Source organism: Limanda limanda, chromosome 21 (assembly GCF_963576545.1).
Source record: "Limanda limanda chromosome 21, fLimLim1.1, whole genome shotgun sequence".
In the NCBI taxonomy this organism is placed as follows: Eukaryota; Metazoa; Chordata; class Actinopteri; order Pleuronectiformes; family Pleuronectidae; genus Limanda; species Limanda limanda.
The window spans coordinates 9,570,636-9,590,387 of record NC_083656.1 but is presented as its reverse complement, the minus strand read 5'-3'; the positions used below and the strand labels follow the sequence as shown (position 1 = coordinate 9,590,387).

At 43.8% G+C, this 19,752-nt stretch overlaps 1 protein-coding gene across 1 annotated transcript; it reads left to right on the top strand.

Moving 5' to 3' along the window:
- The first annotated feature begins 1,148 nt into the window (after window positions 1–1,148).
- On the top strand, window positions 1,149–15,200 carry fam53b (family with sequence similarity 53 member B). Its single transcript, XM_061094636.1, has 5 exons — window positions 1,149–1,270; window positions 7,978–8,209; window positions 9,022–9,076; window positions 10,426–11,189; window positions 14,647–15,200. The coding sequence occupies exons 2-5, from the start codon at window positions 8,120–8,122 to the stop codon at window positions 14,980–14,982; spliced, it is 1,245 nt and encodes a 414-aa protein (XP_060950619.1). The 5' UTR covers window positions 1,149–1,270; window positions 7,978–8,119; the 3' UTR covers window positions 14,983–15,200.
- Window positions 15,201–19,752: the final 4,552 nt, after the last annotated feature.

The window sequence follows — 19,752 nt, the reverse complement described above, 5'->3', positions numbered from 1 at the left end:
CTTATAACTTTATGCAATGTGCTACTACTTCATAAACTGAGACTACTGCATTTTCAGATCAATAATAATACAGACAGATCAGGAATTCTGCAGATGATTCTACTTGAATTGTAATTTGGTTGAGTCTCCATTTTAAGTGTTTCTTCACCAGCTAGTACAACAGTAATCGGAATTAACAGTAATATTTGATGATAACTTTTGAAAATATAAAAAACATGAATACTTAACTTTCTTACCTACCTATATAAAAATAAACTTCAGATACATGAAAAATGTGCTTAGGTCCAGTAAACAAGTAAATATGCTTTTAAAATGCTTTTAAAAATATAAAAACAACATGTAAACATGTAGCGAATGCTTTGTAAAAAAATAAATGGAGAAAAAGATTCAAGATTCAAGTCTTTATCATGTGCACAACAATAACATTCAATGAAATGCTTGGGTCACAACTACTACTACTACTCCTACCAGTACTCCTACTACTACTTCCAGAAGTAATAGTTGTAAGTACAGTAAAGAAGTAAATGTACTATATTTCTAGTACATATATTTCTAGTTGAAAAACAATATAAAAACGTAAATGTGCAACGCAATGATTCGTTAAAAGGTAGTAGAGTAGTAGGTAAAGATATTTGCTGACATATGTAGAGGAGTAGTACCCCAAATAAATAACTCCACCGAGTTAAGTACATTTACATGAAAAATAGTAAATTTACTTTGTTACACATCCCACCACTGGCATGTATATATGTGTAAACAACTCACATCTGTGTGTAAATCCCACAGTTTCCAGGTTATCATGTTTCACATCTGTACAATATGAGAACTTCTCTTCTACAACTCCAAACTGATTACTTTTCATTACTGCAGGGCGGGTCAGACCACTATTCACACGAGAGAGGGGTGGTGCGCACTGTTCAACAAGTACCATAGATATGAGTATGCTGCTTCTGAACACTTGAAACTAAACAAGAGTACAACACAAAGTTATAATAAGTCAGATGGTCGGTGTAGGGGGACGTTACACGGTGGGGTTCGGTGGGTTTGAGGAGGGGAGAGTCGGTGTCCGCCCCTGTGAGCCGGGCGGTGTGCCCTCCCAGGCTCATTAGCTGGCTGGGCTCATGTTGTGTTTTGCAGATGGAGCCTGGAGCAGGACGAGAGGAGCAGTGGTCGCTTCGCTTCCTGCCCGTCGCCCTGTTGTTCCCCTCTCTCCCCTCCAACATGGCCCCCCCACACCCTGAAGCCCACCGAGGAGCTCACCGTCATGCGTGTGAGTTGGACTTTCCTGTAGTTTTCTTTTTTGACACCAATACTAACTTTGTGCGCTAAGCTAACTTGGGAGCTGGGGCTAGTCCTCTGCTGTGGAAAGTGAGTGTCTCTGCATTAACAGTGGTTTTCAATGGTGACATGTGTTATTACGAGTGTCCAGCCACAGCTCTGCATGGAGATTACACACAGCTCCTGTGAGTTAGCAACTTTTCCCTATGTGTGGTGGATTAGCTGTTTCCCTTTTGTCTAGACTGAGGTTATTATTACTTCATAAAAGCTGCTTAAAGTGATTGTTATCTGCTTCTTTCTCCTTGTTATGTAGTATTTGCTGCCATTCAGTAGCACAGTAAAGGCTCAATGTGGTGAAATGATGCAGGGGAGGTTAATAGTTTCAATATGGTTAAACATGTCCATACATATACACAGGTTTAAAAAAAAAAATCCTGTGTGGTAAATGCAAGTATGTCAGTTTCCTCCATTTATTTTCTTGATGTGAGAAACAGAAAGTATTCTTTGCCTCTTTGACATCTGACTGTAAATGTAAACCCAATCATATTAGCTAATTAAAAAGTGACTGAATTTCCCAAACAGGAACCACCATCCTCGGATCAGAGACCTTTCATGTGAATTGGCTAAAAGCCTTGAAGTGCAAATTGGGTTTTGACTCCTGCAAAAAGTTGTTGTGCGGTTTTTAAAATCATGTAAATAGAATAATTACATTTTTTTGAATGCTTTAATGCCTGACACCGCCTGATTCGGTGGCGTGGGGCCCTGACCCCTCTTTAAGTTTGTGTGTTTCAGTTTATGCTAATGCAGAGGAATGTTGTTGTCTTATCTTTATCAAGCCAACCTTCCCCTCAGGTATGAAGACACAGGGCTGGCTGACACACAATCCAACAGATTCTGCAATTCAGGCGCTCAGCGGGATCATAAACACAGGAGCTTGTTAAACCTGAACTCCTCGGTGTCCCATGGCCGTGACTACGACTGCTTAAGTTCATAATTGGCTTGAACGCGCCTTAAACTATAAGTTGGGGAAATCCGAGGCTTCGTGTCAGTGTACAAGTGCATCGCTTAGCTTGTTTTGAGGATGTACTTTTCATATTTTCTCATCAGTAGCTTGTGGCCTTTCTCTTGAGTTCAAAATCCTGTTTGCTCTGTAGCCTGCGTGTAACATTCTGTGAGCTCCCGTCACACCAATTTCTTTGCCAAACTCATTTCCCTTTCATGAGGGATTTTGGAAAAAGGGGTTTAAGGGACTGTTTGTGCTGGTTACTTGGACAAGCTCAGTTTTCAGGGCCCTGCTCTTCTGAAACCGAGAGAGGCATCCACCTGGAGGGCTGGCAAGCTCATCTGAAAAACTGTTGAATGGTTTTAGCTCCAGTACAAAAGAGGCTGCCTATCACAGCTTGCAGATGAGTCCTCCTTCCTTGTCTATACCACAGACAATATTTGGACACATTTTAGGGTTATCTGAGATCCTGTGTAGTGTCATACCGCTGTTGTGACATTGTTTAAACTCTTACATGGAAGAAATTTTGTTCCAGGTTTTCCCCTGTGTTGGGTCATGGATATATGGTCAGTGAACATGCAGAGTGGGGGATGGATAAATTCCTGCATGCAAAACCAAGAGTTCCCAGTCCCTCTAATGCCAATTTTGATTAAAAACTCATAGAGATGCGTCTTGTGAATGCAACTTATTATTTTCTGGGACTACTCCCATGCAATGTTGTTTTGCAATGGAAGAAGAAGGATGTTGTGTCTTCAATCCTTTGTAATTAAGAGACTCGGTGAGATTTAGCATTCAAGTGGACCACATTTCTCTCCAACTTGGACAGGTTTGTTGAAAGCCTCGATTACAGAGCTCAAAAAAGCTCTTGTTCTGGACAAATATATACAGTGCAAGTGATTATGTATGAGATAATTAAACAGCAGGCCTGCTTTAAAACGTAGGCCTCCTTGGCTGCCATGCATAGCCATGCTGAGCCTTTGTGTTTATGGTAAGTGGGCAGCTGCATGCTTGTGAGACATTGGCTGTACCCCAGGCCCTCAACTGAGCCTGATAACTACTATTGAAGCCTCCCAGCCATGCTCATTTCTGACTATTCACTCACTGCTTTAGATGTAGTGTGTGCCTCCTGTTTGACATAGCCTAATTTCTATGTGCACGGGGGGGACAGCTGTGGGCCAGTAGCCTGCACTGGACAATGAGTTTCATAAATTTCTTTTCAGTCAATCAGCCGTAGCAAAACTTTGTGGCACCTGCCCTTTGTGGCACCTAATTAATGACAACGCTGTAAGTCTGGGGGCTTCAAAAATCTTGAATTTTCATAGTGAAAATGGAGCATAGTGCAGAAGGAAAAAGCAGAGATGGTTTGCCAATTTGTCATTCAATTATTCGGTCTTAATGTTCCGTGCATTTCTGTCTTTCTTTCTATGACCCAAACAGTGTACGACATGAGAAACTACTAAAATTTGCCTGAGTCCAAATATGGATTCTGCTCAATCCATGCAACTCTAGGAACTTGGCCGTCAGAGCCAACAGGTTGGAGGAACAAGCTTTTTAGGAACAAGCATATTTTCTTCCAGGGAATCTTTTATGTTTTGTGGAATAGGTCAGCTAAAGTTCCTTTCACAAGCAGTATGGTGATGAAGAGCAGGACAAATCCTTCAGTTAGGTTTCAAGTTGGGTCGTCTCAGTTGCTCAGCAGATGCTCAGATTACGGAGATGACCACAATCCTGGGATTGTTGAGGGCAGGATGCAGATCCAACTGCCGTGCATGCAGGAATGTTAAAGGAGGATGCCTGAAAATTCAATCTAACATTTCATTTATGTTTTGTATCAATTGACACACAATAATTAATAGAAACGTTTTTAAAAGATGTGATGAAGCGAAAAAAGATATGTCTTGTGAATTATTAACAAATTGTGTTATTCAGTAGCTTATACAAGGTGCAACAATGATATCAAACTAATTTCTAGCAGCTGTCGCACCAGTGCTAAAAAATAGATTAGCATTAGCTCTAATTGTCAGTCAGACGCAAAGCTGCCAAATCCTTATGTAATGTTGACCTAACTCATGGGATTACAGTCTGAGCAATGTATGGAAAAGCTGCTCTAATTGGTAAACAGGGCTTTCATGGATGACCACAGTTTGGATGCTTATTGTAATGTCTAAGCTGACAGTTTGCAGTCCTTTTTTGGAGTGGACCATAATTTAAGGAGTCTTATAAAAGTGCTCTTTACAGCATTGCATTGCAATGTCTGGTATTTTATAGAAAGTACATCGGGGTATGTTCAGGCTTTTGAAAACTGAGCAGACTACAGAAGGCATCTGCCTTACTTGAACCAATCGTCTTTGCGGTTTCTGCTCTCGCCTTATCGAGCGCTCATTTAGGCCGTGCGATAGCTTGCCGTCTCTGACACACCAAAGTAGCGCTGGTTGAAAGGCTTGTGGTAACCACAAAGGAAGCGTGGAGTCCCATCAGCTTGTCCAATGCAGAGTTATTGTTGTCTTTAAGGAAGGCCTCCGTCACCGCAATGCCACTGTTTCTTTGTCAGCAGCCATTTTGCATGTGATGGAAGCGTCCTCCAACTCTCTTCCCCTTCTCAGAGATTAGACTTCTCAGTTGTCATGGTGGCTGCTGCTCCAGCCCAGATAAAGAGCTATCGGACTGCAGAAGCATATAGACTCCAACTGATTCCTGATAATAGGGGCCCCGTCATGGAGGTGAATTCAGGTTTTGACGTCCCAGTGGGAGTGGTACCCTTTGGGCAGAAATTCTAGATGTCCAATTTAACAGATTCTAACTTAATCCCCATTTTACAAAGCAGTTCATGCAGTTTGAGTTCAGTGCCTTGGGTGTATCCATTAAGCACTGGAAACCAATGCCTTGTATTGCCTCCTGCATTTGGTTTACAGGTTTGACTGTAGAAGGAAAAGTAAACTGCCCTTTGCCAGCGCTTCTCAACATGTTTCCTATCCCCAACCACTCACAAGTTTGAATGCCTTTCAAAGGCTGTGGGGCAAGGTTAGACTTTTATAATTGTATGAAAGACTTTTGTCATGGAGCCGAGGAATGTTTATAATGATGTTATAAACCTCACCCATTTAAAGTGCTCAGATCAGATTTATGGGATAAAAACGTAATGCAGTATGAGAAAGATGATAAATTGCAGTTCTCTGCAACCGAAAGTAAAAGATGATGTTTACAGTTTAAAGTTCAGAATGTCAGGCTACACTTAGACATTTTTCAATATTTCTAGGGAAGGAAAACATCACTTAATGTCCTTTTTTGGGTAAACATCATGTTAAAGAGCTTTCTTGTTTTTTCCAATTTAATTTCTGTGGGCGAGGTTTTTTCTTTCGGTGCCAATGCCATCTGCATCCATCACCGAGCCATTAAGGGCAACATATAAACAAGAGTTTCCTCTACCCCAGCACGTCCCGAGTTATCTCTGCAGCAAAGCAGAGATCTGTGTGGTTAATGGTCACGCACAGTGTAAGCTGGCCTGACCTAGTCTTGTTCCAAGCTTTGGTTTGTACTTTTCTAGTCCCAGAGGCCATAAGTTAAAGCTGCCAGACGTCATTGAACTGATCTCCTTGAGGAACTGGGCTAAAAACATCCTTGTGTTTAAAGCTGTTTTCCTCATGTGATAATTGTTGGTAATGGAAATCATATGCTGAATGCAAACACCACCTCCAGTATGTCAGCTCGCTCTTGTCTTGTGATGCTGCCCCCTGCACACACACACACACACACACACACACACGCTCACACACACACACACTCCCACCAACCACAACCTCTGATGTTGCCTCTTTTGTTTCCCACGGTGTCTCATCTTCTGCACAGAGTGCTCTTTTGTTTCACGTACACCGTCTCTTTTTGTTTCGCTCTTCTTTTTTTTGCCAGTAGTTGTTCTGTCATTCAAACAGACTCTCTGACCTTGCAGACATTTTATCGTTGTTTAAGTCCCCTAACTGACGTGGGGGGGTACTGCTTTGAACTGGTGTCATTCTTATTTGACCGACAAATATTTGAATGCTTGTATCAACAATCATGGGTCCTCCTCAGATCCCATGCTGTGTGGAGTCCCTCAGGGGTTGAAGCTTGGACCATTCCTCTTCTAACTGTAAATGCCTCTGGAGCATTTGTTCAACTGCTTTGAAGATGTCACTATTATGCCAACAATACTCAAATCTATTTCTCTGCTAAACTCACTAAACTGAATTGCCTGGATGTCTCTTAAGTATATCCACGTAAACTCTGATAAAATAGACATTATTTAACCTCATTACAGCAGCTTATCAGTTTATTGCTGAGTCATGGTGCCATCTTTGATTAGTATAAGACTTTTGACCGCCATATAACTAAGCTTGTCTAGTCTTGTTTTCCTTTTCAAAGAAATGTAGCTAAAATCCCTCCATCCTATAAATTTTGTAATAAACAGGATGCTGTTGATTCCATATAAGCCACCACACAACCTTGCTTTCAGTTACATTTCTCATCTCCTCTTTCCTTATACGGACTCTCAGATCCTCAAATCTCTGCCCTTTATCTGCCCTCCGCTCCAACTGCAAAACCAAAGGTGACTGCAACCTTGTTGTTTTGGTCCAAACCCTCTGGAACCATCTTCACCAATTAATCAAATTTGCTGAATCTTTAGACTTTTAAGAAACTTCTAAAAACCCATCTTTATGGACAAGCCTTTTTTACGACCTATCTTTATCTTTTTTTACCTGTCCTGGGTTTTATATTGTAATTTATAACTTTATATATTTCAAGTGTGTCTGTGTACGAAGCACATTGTACCTGCGAGTTTTCGAACATGCTATATAAATTAAGGTTTACTCAGGTAAGACTGTAGTAAAAACCTTTCAGTGATGATGATATAGATTTACATCTGTGGCTAATCAGCTGTTTTACTGTAATTGTGGTGCAGCACTAATGTGAGGAGGGTTGTTTTGATAACCGCAAGGTCAGCTATTCCCAGCCAGCCCCTGAGGATTCACTTACACAACTTTGACTTTGCTCTATTCCTCTCTGTGTGCTCCAGTGTGGAACACTTAGAGGAAACGCGTTCTCTCAGATGACTGATAATACTCCACTTGGACACGCAAGAGCAAAACAAGGTATAGAGTTCCACTTTTGGTGACACTGGAGAGACCATGTGGAAGTGAAAAAGCAGGGTAATTTCAACTCGCAGCCCACCGTATGGCAGCGCCTCACCTTGGGCTGTGTTTGCTGGGAATGTTTGCTGGCTCACTTGAGAATTAAAGTACTTTGTTGAGCCACTGGCCTCCCTGGAATTTCTAATGTGTATCTTTTGCTTTTAAGGGTTTCAAACAGGTTGCTGATGTGTTAAGTGTCAAGGGATTCAAAAAGGATTGAGTGCTGCGTGTGTTTGTGAGTTCAGGTTTTTATCTCAGTATCAAATACCCATCTGTGGGCTGTGTGAAAGTTTGGGAGCTCAGTGATTACTATTTATAATTGTTGTGAATCCTGCTGCCACCTTCCACGAAGAAGCAAGCTACAAACTTTTCAGAATAACTCTTTGAATCATCACACGATTCAGCGCCTCCACCCAGGGGATCTGTTCCCCCAATCAAGCCAGATAGTTCTCTGCTTATACAGTATGGTTGACAGAATGTCAGAAATGTACTGAATTCTAATCCTGTGCTCATCTTTGTGTGTCTGCTCAGGATTGGGCTGAGGAGTGAAGCACATTCCTGGAGGAGCCGAGGGTTGCTGTCTTAAGCTTATGAGAAACCATCCTGCTCACACCATGCCCGTCAAGATGGCTTCCACCTATTCTTCCCCTCACTGGAATGACTTGGGACAAGGATGTGTGTTGCCATGGTGATCATTTACAAGAAAACACTGGAAAAGAAGGGTGCCGACGATGTAACATCCAAAAGGACCAATTTGGGCTCGGTGAGAGTTTATTTTCGGTTTGTATAAGAAGTTTTTTCTCCGTGTGAAATGTGTCATTTTGTTTTTATAAGAAGCGCTGCCAACGGGCCTCAACTGCATTTGTCAAGAAGGAAAACGAAAAGGTGCTGCTCTAAATCAGGAAATTATTACCAGCCACCGACCACTCCTCAAGAGTTTTATAGCTCCACATTCTATTTTCCCATTTTGTCAACTTCAATCATAGTTGAAATTTGACTTCGGCCTTCCCTCGAGTCAAATTTGTGGTGTTTCCTCACACCATCTCAGGAAGTGATCTCTAAAGAACAATCTGGATGTTGACGCCTTGGAATAAATTATGTCTTTGTTGCAATTACAGATAATTGCATCATAATAGCTGCCAACTCTTTATCACAAGGGCATGTGTCATCTGGTTATGAATCCTCCATCTTACATTTATCTCAAGCAAAATAACAATGGGCTATTTTAGTCCTACCAGGCTGAGCAGCTCTGACTCATTTTCTAATCAGCATCCATGCAATAGATTCCTCTTTCAGCCTGGACACAGTGAAAATTCCCCCATGAATATGGGCTGAGTTTGCCCTCTCAGCCACGTGAAATGAAGTCATCATGCTCCGCGTCAATCAGAGGCATTTATGATGGAACTCCCTCTTTGTTGCATTTGGTCCGCATTGCTTAGCAAACGCAAAAACTGTGCCACAACATACAGTCTCAGCACCAGCAATACAGTTGACTTTAAAATTTTATTTTTAGAGCTTTTCTGAGTTTCTGTTTTTTGGTGAGCTGACCTGATCCTTCTTTTGACCTTTCCACAGTTCCAGGCACAGACCATGAGCCAGGGGACTGCACTTTTCTCTTGTGGACTCATGGGTAAGTGTCAACCTCTGCATACCACAAACACACTCACACATGTAAAGACAATATGGATCATTTAAAAAAATTATTTGGTGAAAGGAAATATTGTATAGTAAAGTCTCTGAGTCCCATCTCACAGTATATTTGTCATTTCTCAAAAGTGCTTCACCATATCTGTCAATGTGCCGATAAATACCTTCACAAACTGGTGTACGACAGTCAATTGTCAGGTGTTTAGTCCTGAAAGCAGCGATTCGGATGGGGCCACGTTATATTGCATCGTTTCATAGAAATTATTGGCAGAATCTCATCTGGATGATGTTCACATGGCATAATGTGAAGCTGGCTTGACAGGTGCCTGTGCCAACGAGCGTTAATGATTATGTGTCAGCGACTTTCTTTGCCAGGGATCTTATGGCATGTTTCAGAACAGTGTGGACGTGATGTCCTTGAATGGAAAATTGGGTTATGGCTACAAAGGAACATATCCTTGATTTACCTTGCAGTAGGAGGAACGGCCAGAATACAGATTAAACTGCATTGTGTCCTCACAGTAACTTGGCACCGTGCGTGAAACGCTGGCAGAGAACACAGCAACACCAGTAGGTGTTGTTAACACTGCCCTTTGTTCCTCGTCCTCTCTGTGTACTGTACGTGGTATTTTCGGGTTTTTATCTCCAGTAGAGAAACAGACATTTTAGCATACCAGGAATGGGCTGAGGCCTCGTTGTTCGGTGACTCAGAGTTGACTGACCAGTTCATTTGGCTGATCCATTCAGCAATTCAACAAACTTCTGTTGTGGCAATAACAGGTGCTTTCCTGGCACAGTAACCATGGTGCTGGCACAGAGACGATCAGCAATGGCGGGTAGCCAGCTGCTCTGATACGGAACTCTTGTAGAGCAACGAGGAACAAGACGGTTAATGTAGTCCGAATGTTTATGATGGGTTATCGACATTTCATCAAGCCTCATTCTGGCAGAGTCAAGCCGTGATATCAAGTACATTAGACATTGAGCTTCGTTCCCTTCTCCAATCAGTTTACAGATTGTGACAGTAAAGCAGAACCTGAAGGACCTGATTTTATTTTTAGTTCCAATAACACAAAGAAGTCAGTGAGTTGTGTAAATGAATCATGCACATGCTGGGACACTGGTCCAGCCTAGAACATCCAGTGTCATGGATGTTGAGGTCAGCTACAGTGCATGTTGCCTCTGGGAAACGTCAGAAAGATAAGTTAAGTGTTAAAGCAATTTAACTTGTGTGGGTTATTATTCTTTTGAGCCTTTTGTTAGATTAAGAAAAAAACTACTTCTGACTGAAAACCAAGTGAATCAATGTATCTGTTTTTTTTTTCATTGCAGAGACCAGTCGGTGGCATGAGGTGGGTCATAGCTGTGCTATACAGCAGAGGCCAGTAGGAACCAGCCTGGAGAGCCTGTGGGACGTCCTGCCTGAGGTGCACAAGAGTTCAGCCCAGTGGGACTGGGATGTCGGCTCCACTTCAAGCACAATCACCAGCTTGCTGCAGGACCTTAGCCTGACTGAGGCCGCAGCGTCCCACTCGACAGCCCCTCCCAGCAAGCGGCAGTGCCGGTCCCTGTCCTGCTCAGACGAGCTCGGTGGTTGCCGCTCTACCTGGCGGCCTCAGGGATCTCGTGTGTGGACGACAGTGGAGAAGAGGAGGTGCCACAGCGGCGGCAGCGTTCAGCGCAGCATTGTCGGCAACGTGCAGCTCGGCTTCCCAGCCATGCAGCGTAGCTCCAGCTTCAGCCTGCCGGCCCGCTGCAACACCCTGGAGCTGCCCTGCTTCTCCCAGCGTCTCCCCTGCCCCTCCGCTTTCACTGGTCTGACACCCTCCTCCTCCATGCCCCTGTCCCCAGAGCCCCCAGTGCAGCCCCTCTACCTCTCTCATGAACAGATCTGCCTCCCCGAGCCCCGTGGACCCTCTCCACTCAGCTCCCCTGACTCCACTCCAGAGCTGGAGCGTCGTGGTGGACAGGGGGGTCTCCCTCGCAGTCGCTCCCAGCCCTGTGTCCTCAACGACAAGAAGATCGGTGTGAAGCGCAGGAGACCAGCTGACACACACAAGCAGAGGCCTTCACTGGATCTGGCAAAGATGACCCAGGTTGGTGTTTAGAAATGTCACTTGCAAAAACAGATCATACATACACATTTCCTGTTTAACGTGTTTAACGTCACTAGATGTCGTTGAAATGTGCCACAGTCATCTTGTGTCCTCCAGAGCGCAGGACAAGACCCTCAGGAAATGGTCATGCCTGCTGGATGCTCTGCTAGGTCCATCAGTCTCACTGACATTAGCTGGTTATGCTCTGTTGTTGGGGCAATTTGCTTCGTCCATGTTGGATAAACAAATGCTTGCAACTAAGGTCACACCATTGTGTCTGTTCTCCCTCAGCGCACATCAAAGTGCCTCTGCATACACTGTCATTAAACGATGGCGATCGTTCATTCATGGAGGCCTGGGCCACATTCCGTTAAGTGGGAGTGTGTTTTCACATGCAGAGCCCTTTTTTCCGTTTTGTTTCTTGATAAAGATTAAAAGTAGGAAACAAGTCAGTGGATTGGTTGAATTCATGTTAATACAAAATATATATATATCTGATGAAACCACTGGTTTGGGCTAATCCACTCGTGGTATCGACCACTTTACAACAGACGAGTCTCTTTCCTCTGCACATCCCAGCAGCCGTTTGTCTCCTTGCCCCGCGAGCACACAGACGCAGATGGTAAAGTTTCACACCAGCACCGGCTGGATCATAAACAGTGAGTTGGACTTGGACCCTTTGAGAAAGTCACCCGGAGTTCAGCAGTAACTTAACAACAGCGCTGCTGTGACATGACAGGGAGACGACACACACACACACGCTCCACACAGGGATGAGGTCAGTGTGGAGCAAAGAGCCTTAGGCGAGGCAACAGACAATATTTTTACAGAGGGGAAGTCGGGGTGCAGAGATTGTTAGCAGTGGATTTTCCGTGCTATTTGTGGATCATGTTTTATTTTCCTGTATTAAGATGGGACTGCTGTGATGTAGGTTTTCAGCTCGGGATGAAGAAACTTTTTTTTTTGCATTAGAAACCAGCTTGAATAATTTTCATTTCCTTGAATATTTCTTCTATTTTGTATGATTGATGATGTTCTTAAACTTCTCTCAACTGACTCTGGAGATGTTAGCTTGTGATAGATCGTTTTGCACTCGGCTCGATGGCTTTGTCGTGCTTCGGACACGTCAGCCTATCAGCATTCAAAGTCACCTTACAAAGACTGGTCACAGTGCTGAGTGTGTCTCCGAAGCGTCCTCCCAGCTCCACGCCACAGCGGTGTAGCTTACCCAGGGAGAAATTGCAACCCTCGGCGTGGCTCGCTGCGGCTCTGCCAATGTCAGGAAGCAGAGCAGCTGTGGCAGGGCTTATAGATCGCCGCGCGGGAGAGATGCGTGTTGGGTAAAGAGATATTGATTTCTGTAAATTCAGCTCAGTGGGTGGATCGCTGCCACAATCGGGGGCCTCATGAGCTATTGATCCGCTTGTATTGACGGAGAGTCAAGGTCAGTATGGATGAGACCTTCTGCTCATCTCTCCATTTCACTTGGGTGGTGGGGGGGGGTTAGAGTAGACGGTAAAGTGGACACAAGAAACACTTAGTTATGGCACAGAAAGTTTTCGTGAGGACAAAGCACCTGAATCGTCAGAGCTTTACATGGTGGGGCAGATATCAGTGCCAATGTTCCAGACTTCTCTCCCAGCCTTATCGTTTGGCTCCCATGGTGCGGAGCCAGAAATCTCGACTGTTAACAGTGAAGTTTAAACGCAGAAGGCCGCGATGTGACACTACCATGGTGCTGACAAATGTACCCGCTCGAGCGGAGCCAAGAAAAACAGCAGGGCCCCTTTTTGATGTAGTGCTGCCCGGTGTGGAGACCTTTTCTCACTGCGGTCCGTCTGCAAATGTGGATCATAACTTTACATTCTCTCCTCCAGCCTTACTCACGACTGAGCGCAACCGTGTGAATATTATTGTAGCGCAGATCTGAAATGATTAGTGGACCAACAGATAATCAAGTTAGTGTTTGGAGTGATTTATCAAATCCTAAACATTCGTGGGATCTGGCGTTTTCACAGCTTGTCCCGTATCTCTTTATTATTAGCTGAATCTTGATGTTTTTTTAGCTACACTTTTTGGTCTTGACTGAAATACCTCAACCGTTAGTTGCATGGACATTTAGCATTATATATTTCCACTTTCTCAATCCTTTGGCTTCTCCTCTAGCGACACAGCGAGTTCAGTGTCTGTGATTTTGAGTGAGAATATTTAACAGACATTTATGTTCCTCACGAGATGAGTTGTAATAACTTTAGCGACCCCCTTCTTAGCTGCTATCACCACCAGCAGCTTTCAATTCAATCATTTATCAAATATTAGCATGAAAATACATTCAACTTGTATTTGTAACAAGATGTATAATATGGGATTTTCTTTAATTTGATTATTTAAACTGAGCGAAGATGACGCGCTCCTATTTTATGAATTAAAGAACTTCCTGAATCATTACATGTCTCTTATCTAATGCGACTTCCCATTGGTGCTTTCAACATTTAGAAGAGGCCATTCAGGGTTCAGCATCTTGCCCAAGGACACTTCGGCATGCAGATAGGGAAGACTGGGATCGAACTGCCAACCTTCTGGTTGGAAGACGACCAATCTACCCCTCAGCTACAGCAGCCCTATCAGAAAAAGTATTGATTAATTTTCAACCTATAGATTAGTTGGAGCCATATACACTTGGCTTGGTACCCCCAACAGTCCGATGCCTGTTGAGTAGCAGATAAGCACACAAGTGACAGGAGGTTTTCACAGAGGCCCTATTCTCCTGTGTCCTTCTGGCCGAACGCCGCTGCAGCCAGGCATGAGGCAGCTGTCCTGCCTTCTCCACATTAGCTGTATAGATTGGATAAGCCTCTGTCATAAAGCCTCATCCTCCAGCACACACAGCTGTCGTTGAACTTGCCTGCAGCAGTGCTGGCACATGTGGATTTGCCTATGGAAGTTTCTGGGCTCCACAGATGTATGTGTTCTTTGTGCGATGCCAGTGAAAGGCCAGCAGAACCAGAAACGGCTGACATTAGTGATGTGTGCCCCCCCGGGGGTCTGGCCACTTGCTGCCTCGGCTTCCCGTCAGACCTCGGGTCACAGAGCCTCACTCATCCAACCACCAGTTGCTCCAGTTTGTAGTACAGGCTAAATTTAAACCCTTCAATTTCATTGCCTTTTTATATTGTAGCGGTTGTTACCCAGTGTCCAGCTCTGACCTCAACAACATACTATATGAACGCAGTAGATTGTTTTCACAAGATGGCTGCGCGCCTCTAGTTTTGTTTGTGTGCTGGTTAGGTTACGGGTCATTGTCGAGGAAGAAGGAAATGTTCTTGATTTCCTCGCCAAATACGTCACCTCCATAGATGGACCAAAGATTAATTTGTTTTTAGTGTATCCTTGTTTCCTTGAGAGAATCAATTTGATGCTTCTAAAATAAAAACCCAACCTTCCTGTCTTTCCACAGAAACTTCGGAATTTCCACAGCCTTAGCTGCCCCGGAATCACAGGCGAAGACAGCTGCGAGTCCAGCCAGGCCCCCCCCACCCTCATGCACAGCGCCGACAGCTCCCAGGCAAATGGTTGTCAGCCCGAGACCAAAGAGGGTGAGACAACCGGGAACATGCCGTCGGACCCCACGATTGAGGAAGTGGAGTGGAACTCCACAGACTGCGGGGATGTAACACCGGGAACGACCAACGGGAAGGACAATGAGTCTCTGTGGGCGGGGCTGTGCAGCATGAGGAAGGACATGTACCAGCTCGGAGGCGAGCTCGACATTGAGCAGATTGAGAGGAACTGAGCTGCGCTGCCTTCCTCATGGGGGGAGCTAATTTAGGGGACTGAAAGTTTATCACCAGATGGGACAGTGAACAGTACTGATAGTCTTAAGGACAACGCGAGTGGAAAAACTAATGCAGATCCAGCACTTGTCTTTTTTCTTAAGTAGAGATTGAGCAGAAGCCTTTTGGGATAAAGGCCTATTTTTGGGGACTTTCTGTCGTCAGACGCCGCCCCCGCCCCCCCCCCCCCCCCCCCTTCACTGTGCAGTAACTCAACTGTGTCTCAGGAGAACAAGGAAGTCAGGATGTGGGGTTCTGGTGAACAGTACAGAACTGATGAATATAAAAATGTTGACTTAATGTTGGCTCAGAGACTGGGGTCTTTAACATTTCTCCGTAAGCCTGATTACCTTCACTGTACTACGTTTGGAGAGAATTCACAGCAGGTTTGTACAAATTCTCTGCACTAGAAAGGGTGTCCCCGACGTTGTTCACGAGTACGAGGGTACATGATGGACTGACGCGGAGACGTCTTCCAGGAGCTTCTGCTAGTAAAGCCCCCGTCACGTCCCCAGTATAGTATATTTGAAGAGCTTAACATTTCACACGGTAACATCAGGCTTTCTCTGTGAGATCTAGGCTCCCGTTTTGTTTGAGAGAAACTTTGAGATGCTAATAGCGTTAATATTCCTTCTTTTTACAATTTGTAACTCCAAAGTTATGTAAAACATGAGCATATTTCTATACAAATAAACACAAGTTTTAAATGTGTCATTTGTGATTTCAGCGTCTTACTCTCTATGTTTGGAATGTCAACGCCACAATGTATCCTAACATGCGTTCAGAGCTGCATATGAAGTCAAACAAAAGATGTGAGTGTGTAAAACTTTCTCTGAACACACTTAAATACACTGGATAGGGATTTGGATGAATGTCTTTATCTGTTAGTGGTTGAATGTGACGTACAGAATATCATTATATACTTACTGGTCAAATATGTTAATGTCCAGATTATTAACTGTTAAGTGTCTGGTCCACATTATGGTATCAGCACTGACTACAGTGGGTGTTTAAGTCTGCTACAAACATAAAACACAGTCATGCACCTTCATAAATAAGAAGAGTTGCACTGTGGCGCTGCTGAAATGGAAACATTTAAGTACAAGAACTTTCCTGATGTCTGTTACTGTATTTGACTTTGTGTGAAAAGCACTGGTCTACAAGTCCGTTGGATACTTCAACATCTGCCAAAGCTGCATTGACCAGTACCCAGTAGTAGTAGTAGAGCGGTTATTGACCCTCGCTAAATATAGACACACAGTGATTATGCACATGGCACAAAAAAACAAAAGCAACCCACAGTCATGATACATAAAAAACAAAGCGACACCAGTCAACTTAAACTCAATAAGTGCAACGCTGGAACTTTTTCTCATTTTACCACCATCTCCATTATCAACTTATCTCAAGAACAATTAACTATAAAAATATATATATATGTATATGCATATGGCCCTTTAAGGATAAGTGGTGTAGAAATTGGATGGATGGGATGTTGCTATAATCAGAGAAACTTCTGGTAAAACACAGAATAAATTTGTATATGGTGATAACAAGGGTCTGTTCTGTAATCATTAGGGGTTTGGGTGAGGGGCTAGTTTAATGCAACATGCCAATGAGTGTCCCAACGAGTAGGAGTGAGAATGTGTGTGTCAGAATGACGCATTAAGGGCACAGGGTTTCCAGACGCTCCACCTGAGGCTGCAAAACATTTAGTCTCTTAGAGCCTTAATGAAGTTTAAAGTCTTGTATCAGGAGACACAGCTGAGTCGAGAATCCAGGAACATAAGATGCAGCTGGTTTGTTTTGCTTGAAGAATTAAGAATAGGCCTTGAATCCTGAACCCTCACTAAGAAACCCAAAGTCAGCTGATCCCCCTGCCGCTGGCTGTGAAGCCAAAGTCGAGACAGACAGGGATCGGCTCCGGTTATTTGTTACGGGTGCCGATGATGAGAGTGCACGATAAGTGTCACGCTCTGCAGAACCACAGCTGGGAGGAGCCATGTGGCTGCATCTGAACTCTGGTGAACTCTGGATGTAAAAATGGACGTAGACACTAAAAAGCGAAGCCAACGAGGATGTGCTTTGAAGGATTGCCTGAAAGATTCTTACTGGAGGTGAAGGAGCTCAAGAAGTTCTGTGGTGTAAAACCAGCAGTAAACCCTGTGCGTGCATGATCAGCAGTTATGAAACGAACTGTGGACACTGTCTTTGTTTGGACTTGTTGAGTTCTCGGCTAAAAATGACAGAAAAAGGCAAACCTCTTCACGTTGTCTAAAGATTACCTCCAGCCAGTTTTGACAGGGGAGCTGCTGCAAATGTTAAAGTGTAACCAGGTGCACAGGAGCACCTGCAGCTGTTGGCAGGTGAGGAAAGTTACGTGGTGAGTTTGTGTCGAGCTGAACCGCCGCTCAGTGGAATCACCAGGCTGAGGTCACCAGCAGTTTCTCCCTGGTTCGGCAAAGTTAAGCAAATTCTTATTTTTTTACAGTGTAAATCTTCTCACCCGGTCTGTCTCGTCATGTCTCGAGTCACCAAACGAAAGAAGTGAGGAAAAAATGATGCCAATTTTCATTTCATATCTTTTAAATCGCTCTTAAATTAAGGCTATGAAAGCAGATGAGAGGTGATCCACACTTTTTATATATCATATATTTACAGAGGTTTAGTGAAACATATATCATTAGATTTAAAAATCATTGTATGTATACATTTCCAATCAATCATGTATTTTTTTATTGGAGAGTTTAAATCCATTTATTTTCTTTATTAATTATGATATTTTTTAATCAATAATGATCATAAAAAGAATTCAGCCATTATCCAAAAATTTGAAATATATGATCACGTTTTAAATCCATCACATTGAGGTATTTCTACTTTACTTCAGAACTTCTAATAATGTTTTAAAGCTACTAAACATATTCTCACTTGTTGATCAGTGATAATAATTATGTAAAAATCGATTATACTCAAATACATCACAGTACAACACTTACAGGGTCTCTCAGTGCGAGAACTTCTACTTTTGATACTTTTGAGAACATCTTGCCGAGTTTTAGGATGTTTTCTTTGCTAGGTCACTTTTTAACTTTCACTGAAGTGAAGAGTCTGAAAGGAAGAGTTCTTCCCGCTGCTGCTTTGAGCCGAACACACGCATCAACAGCAAGGTCATTGTTGAAGACGTCTTTAATGCATCAGGATGGACTGACCCAATTAAGTAGCAGGAAAAGACAATCACAAGCGTAGTAATGGTACAACTGACGAGCCTGTGTTTGTGTGCTGAAGCGGCGAGTGAGTAGGGAGGACGCCAGGCAGGGGTGGGAAGTCCGGTCCCTTTCTTTCTTTCTTTCTCTTTTTGTGTGTTTTTGATGGCGGGTGGAGTGGTGGAGCTGAGCGGCGGTTTACCCCAGAGACCTCGCTCCCTCCCCTGCGCTGGGAAACAAAAGGGTCTCTTTCTCTGAGGAGCACAGTGACGTGGGAGGCGGCTGTGAATGTGGGCCATGTGTCAGGGTTACTGCTGCTGCTGCTGCTGCTGCTGCTGTGTTCGTCTGCTCCCCCCCCCCCCCCCCCTTCCCCTGCTCAACTCTGAGGCCTGAGAACAAACCTCCAGGATCACTGATCCAACAGTGCATACCACTATCTGAGAGCGTTTGTTCAGACTGGCGACGATGCTTGTGATTCTTTGAGAGCGTAAGTTGGCTCTGAGGGAAGCACGCCACCTCATAAAGTTGGAGACCGAGATGCTCAAATATCACACAGACCATAACTGTGGCGTTCGACTCGCCCACGAGGCCAGAGCATATTCTGGTGATGGATTGGATCACTGCTGCATGAGAATCTGTGTGCTTGCTCAGTGAGGTAATATTTACACTTTGTCCGACACATGCACCAGCCTCCTCTTTGCACCAGTTAGGGCCCTTCGTTCTTTCTTTCGCGTAATGAGTCCTGGAGGAAAAGGCTAAACAGTAACAATGTAGAAGCGTCTGTGTGGCGGCGCGACACACGGAGGGGCCCCTGGCCTTTAATCAGTGGAGTGACAGAAGTGAAAGGAGGCTGTGTTCAGGGAGAAGATAGCAGCACAACAAGATGGGACACGCCGTGCCCAATGACCACAACCCCCACCAGCACCCACCCACAGCACAACAGGGGTGGCGGCGGGTCACTTGAGAACTGTCACCGAAGGTTATTCACGGTCTCGTCAGATGAGCCACAGTCAGTGCAGATGTGTCAGAGGTTTTAATGGTAGGCTAAAGATTATATAGATACAGATTCCTTTGCGTTACTATTTTGGTGGTTGTTTGTTACGTTTGTTTTTTTAGTTAGCAGAATTACGCTAAAACTACAGGACGGAGAGGACATCACTTGATAAATTTGGTGAAGTGATGCAGTGTGTGTCAGAGTTTTGTTGCGGATTTTTCACTTTCTCAACATTGCGAGATCGGACGTTTTTCAACATTTTTGTAGATTTCCCGATACAAAATCCAAAATCTAGTGAATTTAAATGTGATTTCATAAATGGATTGTTGAACAACCTATAAGGTGGGGCACTATTATTATTATTACTTTATTTTACAAATATAATTTCATTTATGTTTTAGGTTGGTTAGTTATTCTCCATTTCACCCAAAAAAGAAAAAAAAATTATATAGATACAGATTCCTTTGCGTTATTTCGTTACTAGCTTTCGTCTACGTTTGTTTGTTAGTTAGCAGGATAAAAAACTACAG

What these genes read in the sequence shown, in the direction of transcription:
- fam53b (XM_061094636.1), top strand. Translation starts at nt 8,120, where the DNA reads ATGTGTGTTGCCATGGTGATCATTTACAAGAAAACACTGGAAAAGAAG. An exon ending in TTTCTCTTGTGGACTCATGG is followed by an intron (nt 9,077 to 10,425) that starts GTAAGTGTCAAC and finishes TTTTCATTGCAG; the next exon opens with AGACCAGTCGGTGGCATGAG. An exon ending in ATCTGGCAAAGATGACCCAG is followed by an intron (nt 11,190 to 14,646) that starts GTTGGTGTTTAG and finishes GTCTTTCCACAG; the next exon opens with AAACTTCGGAATTTCCACAG.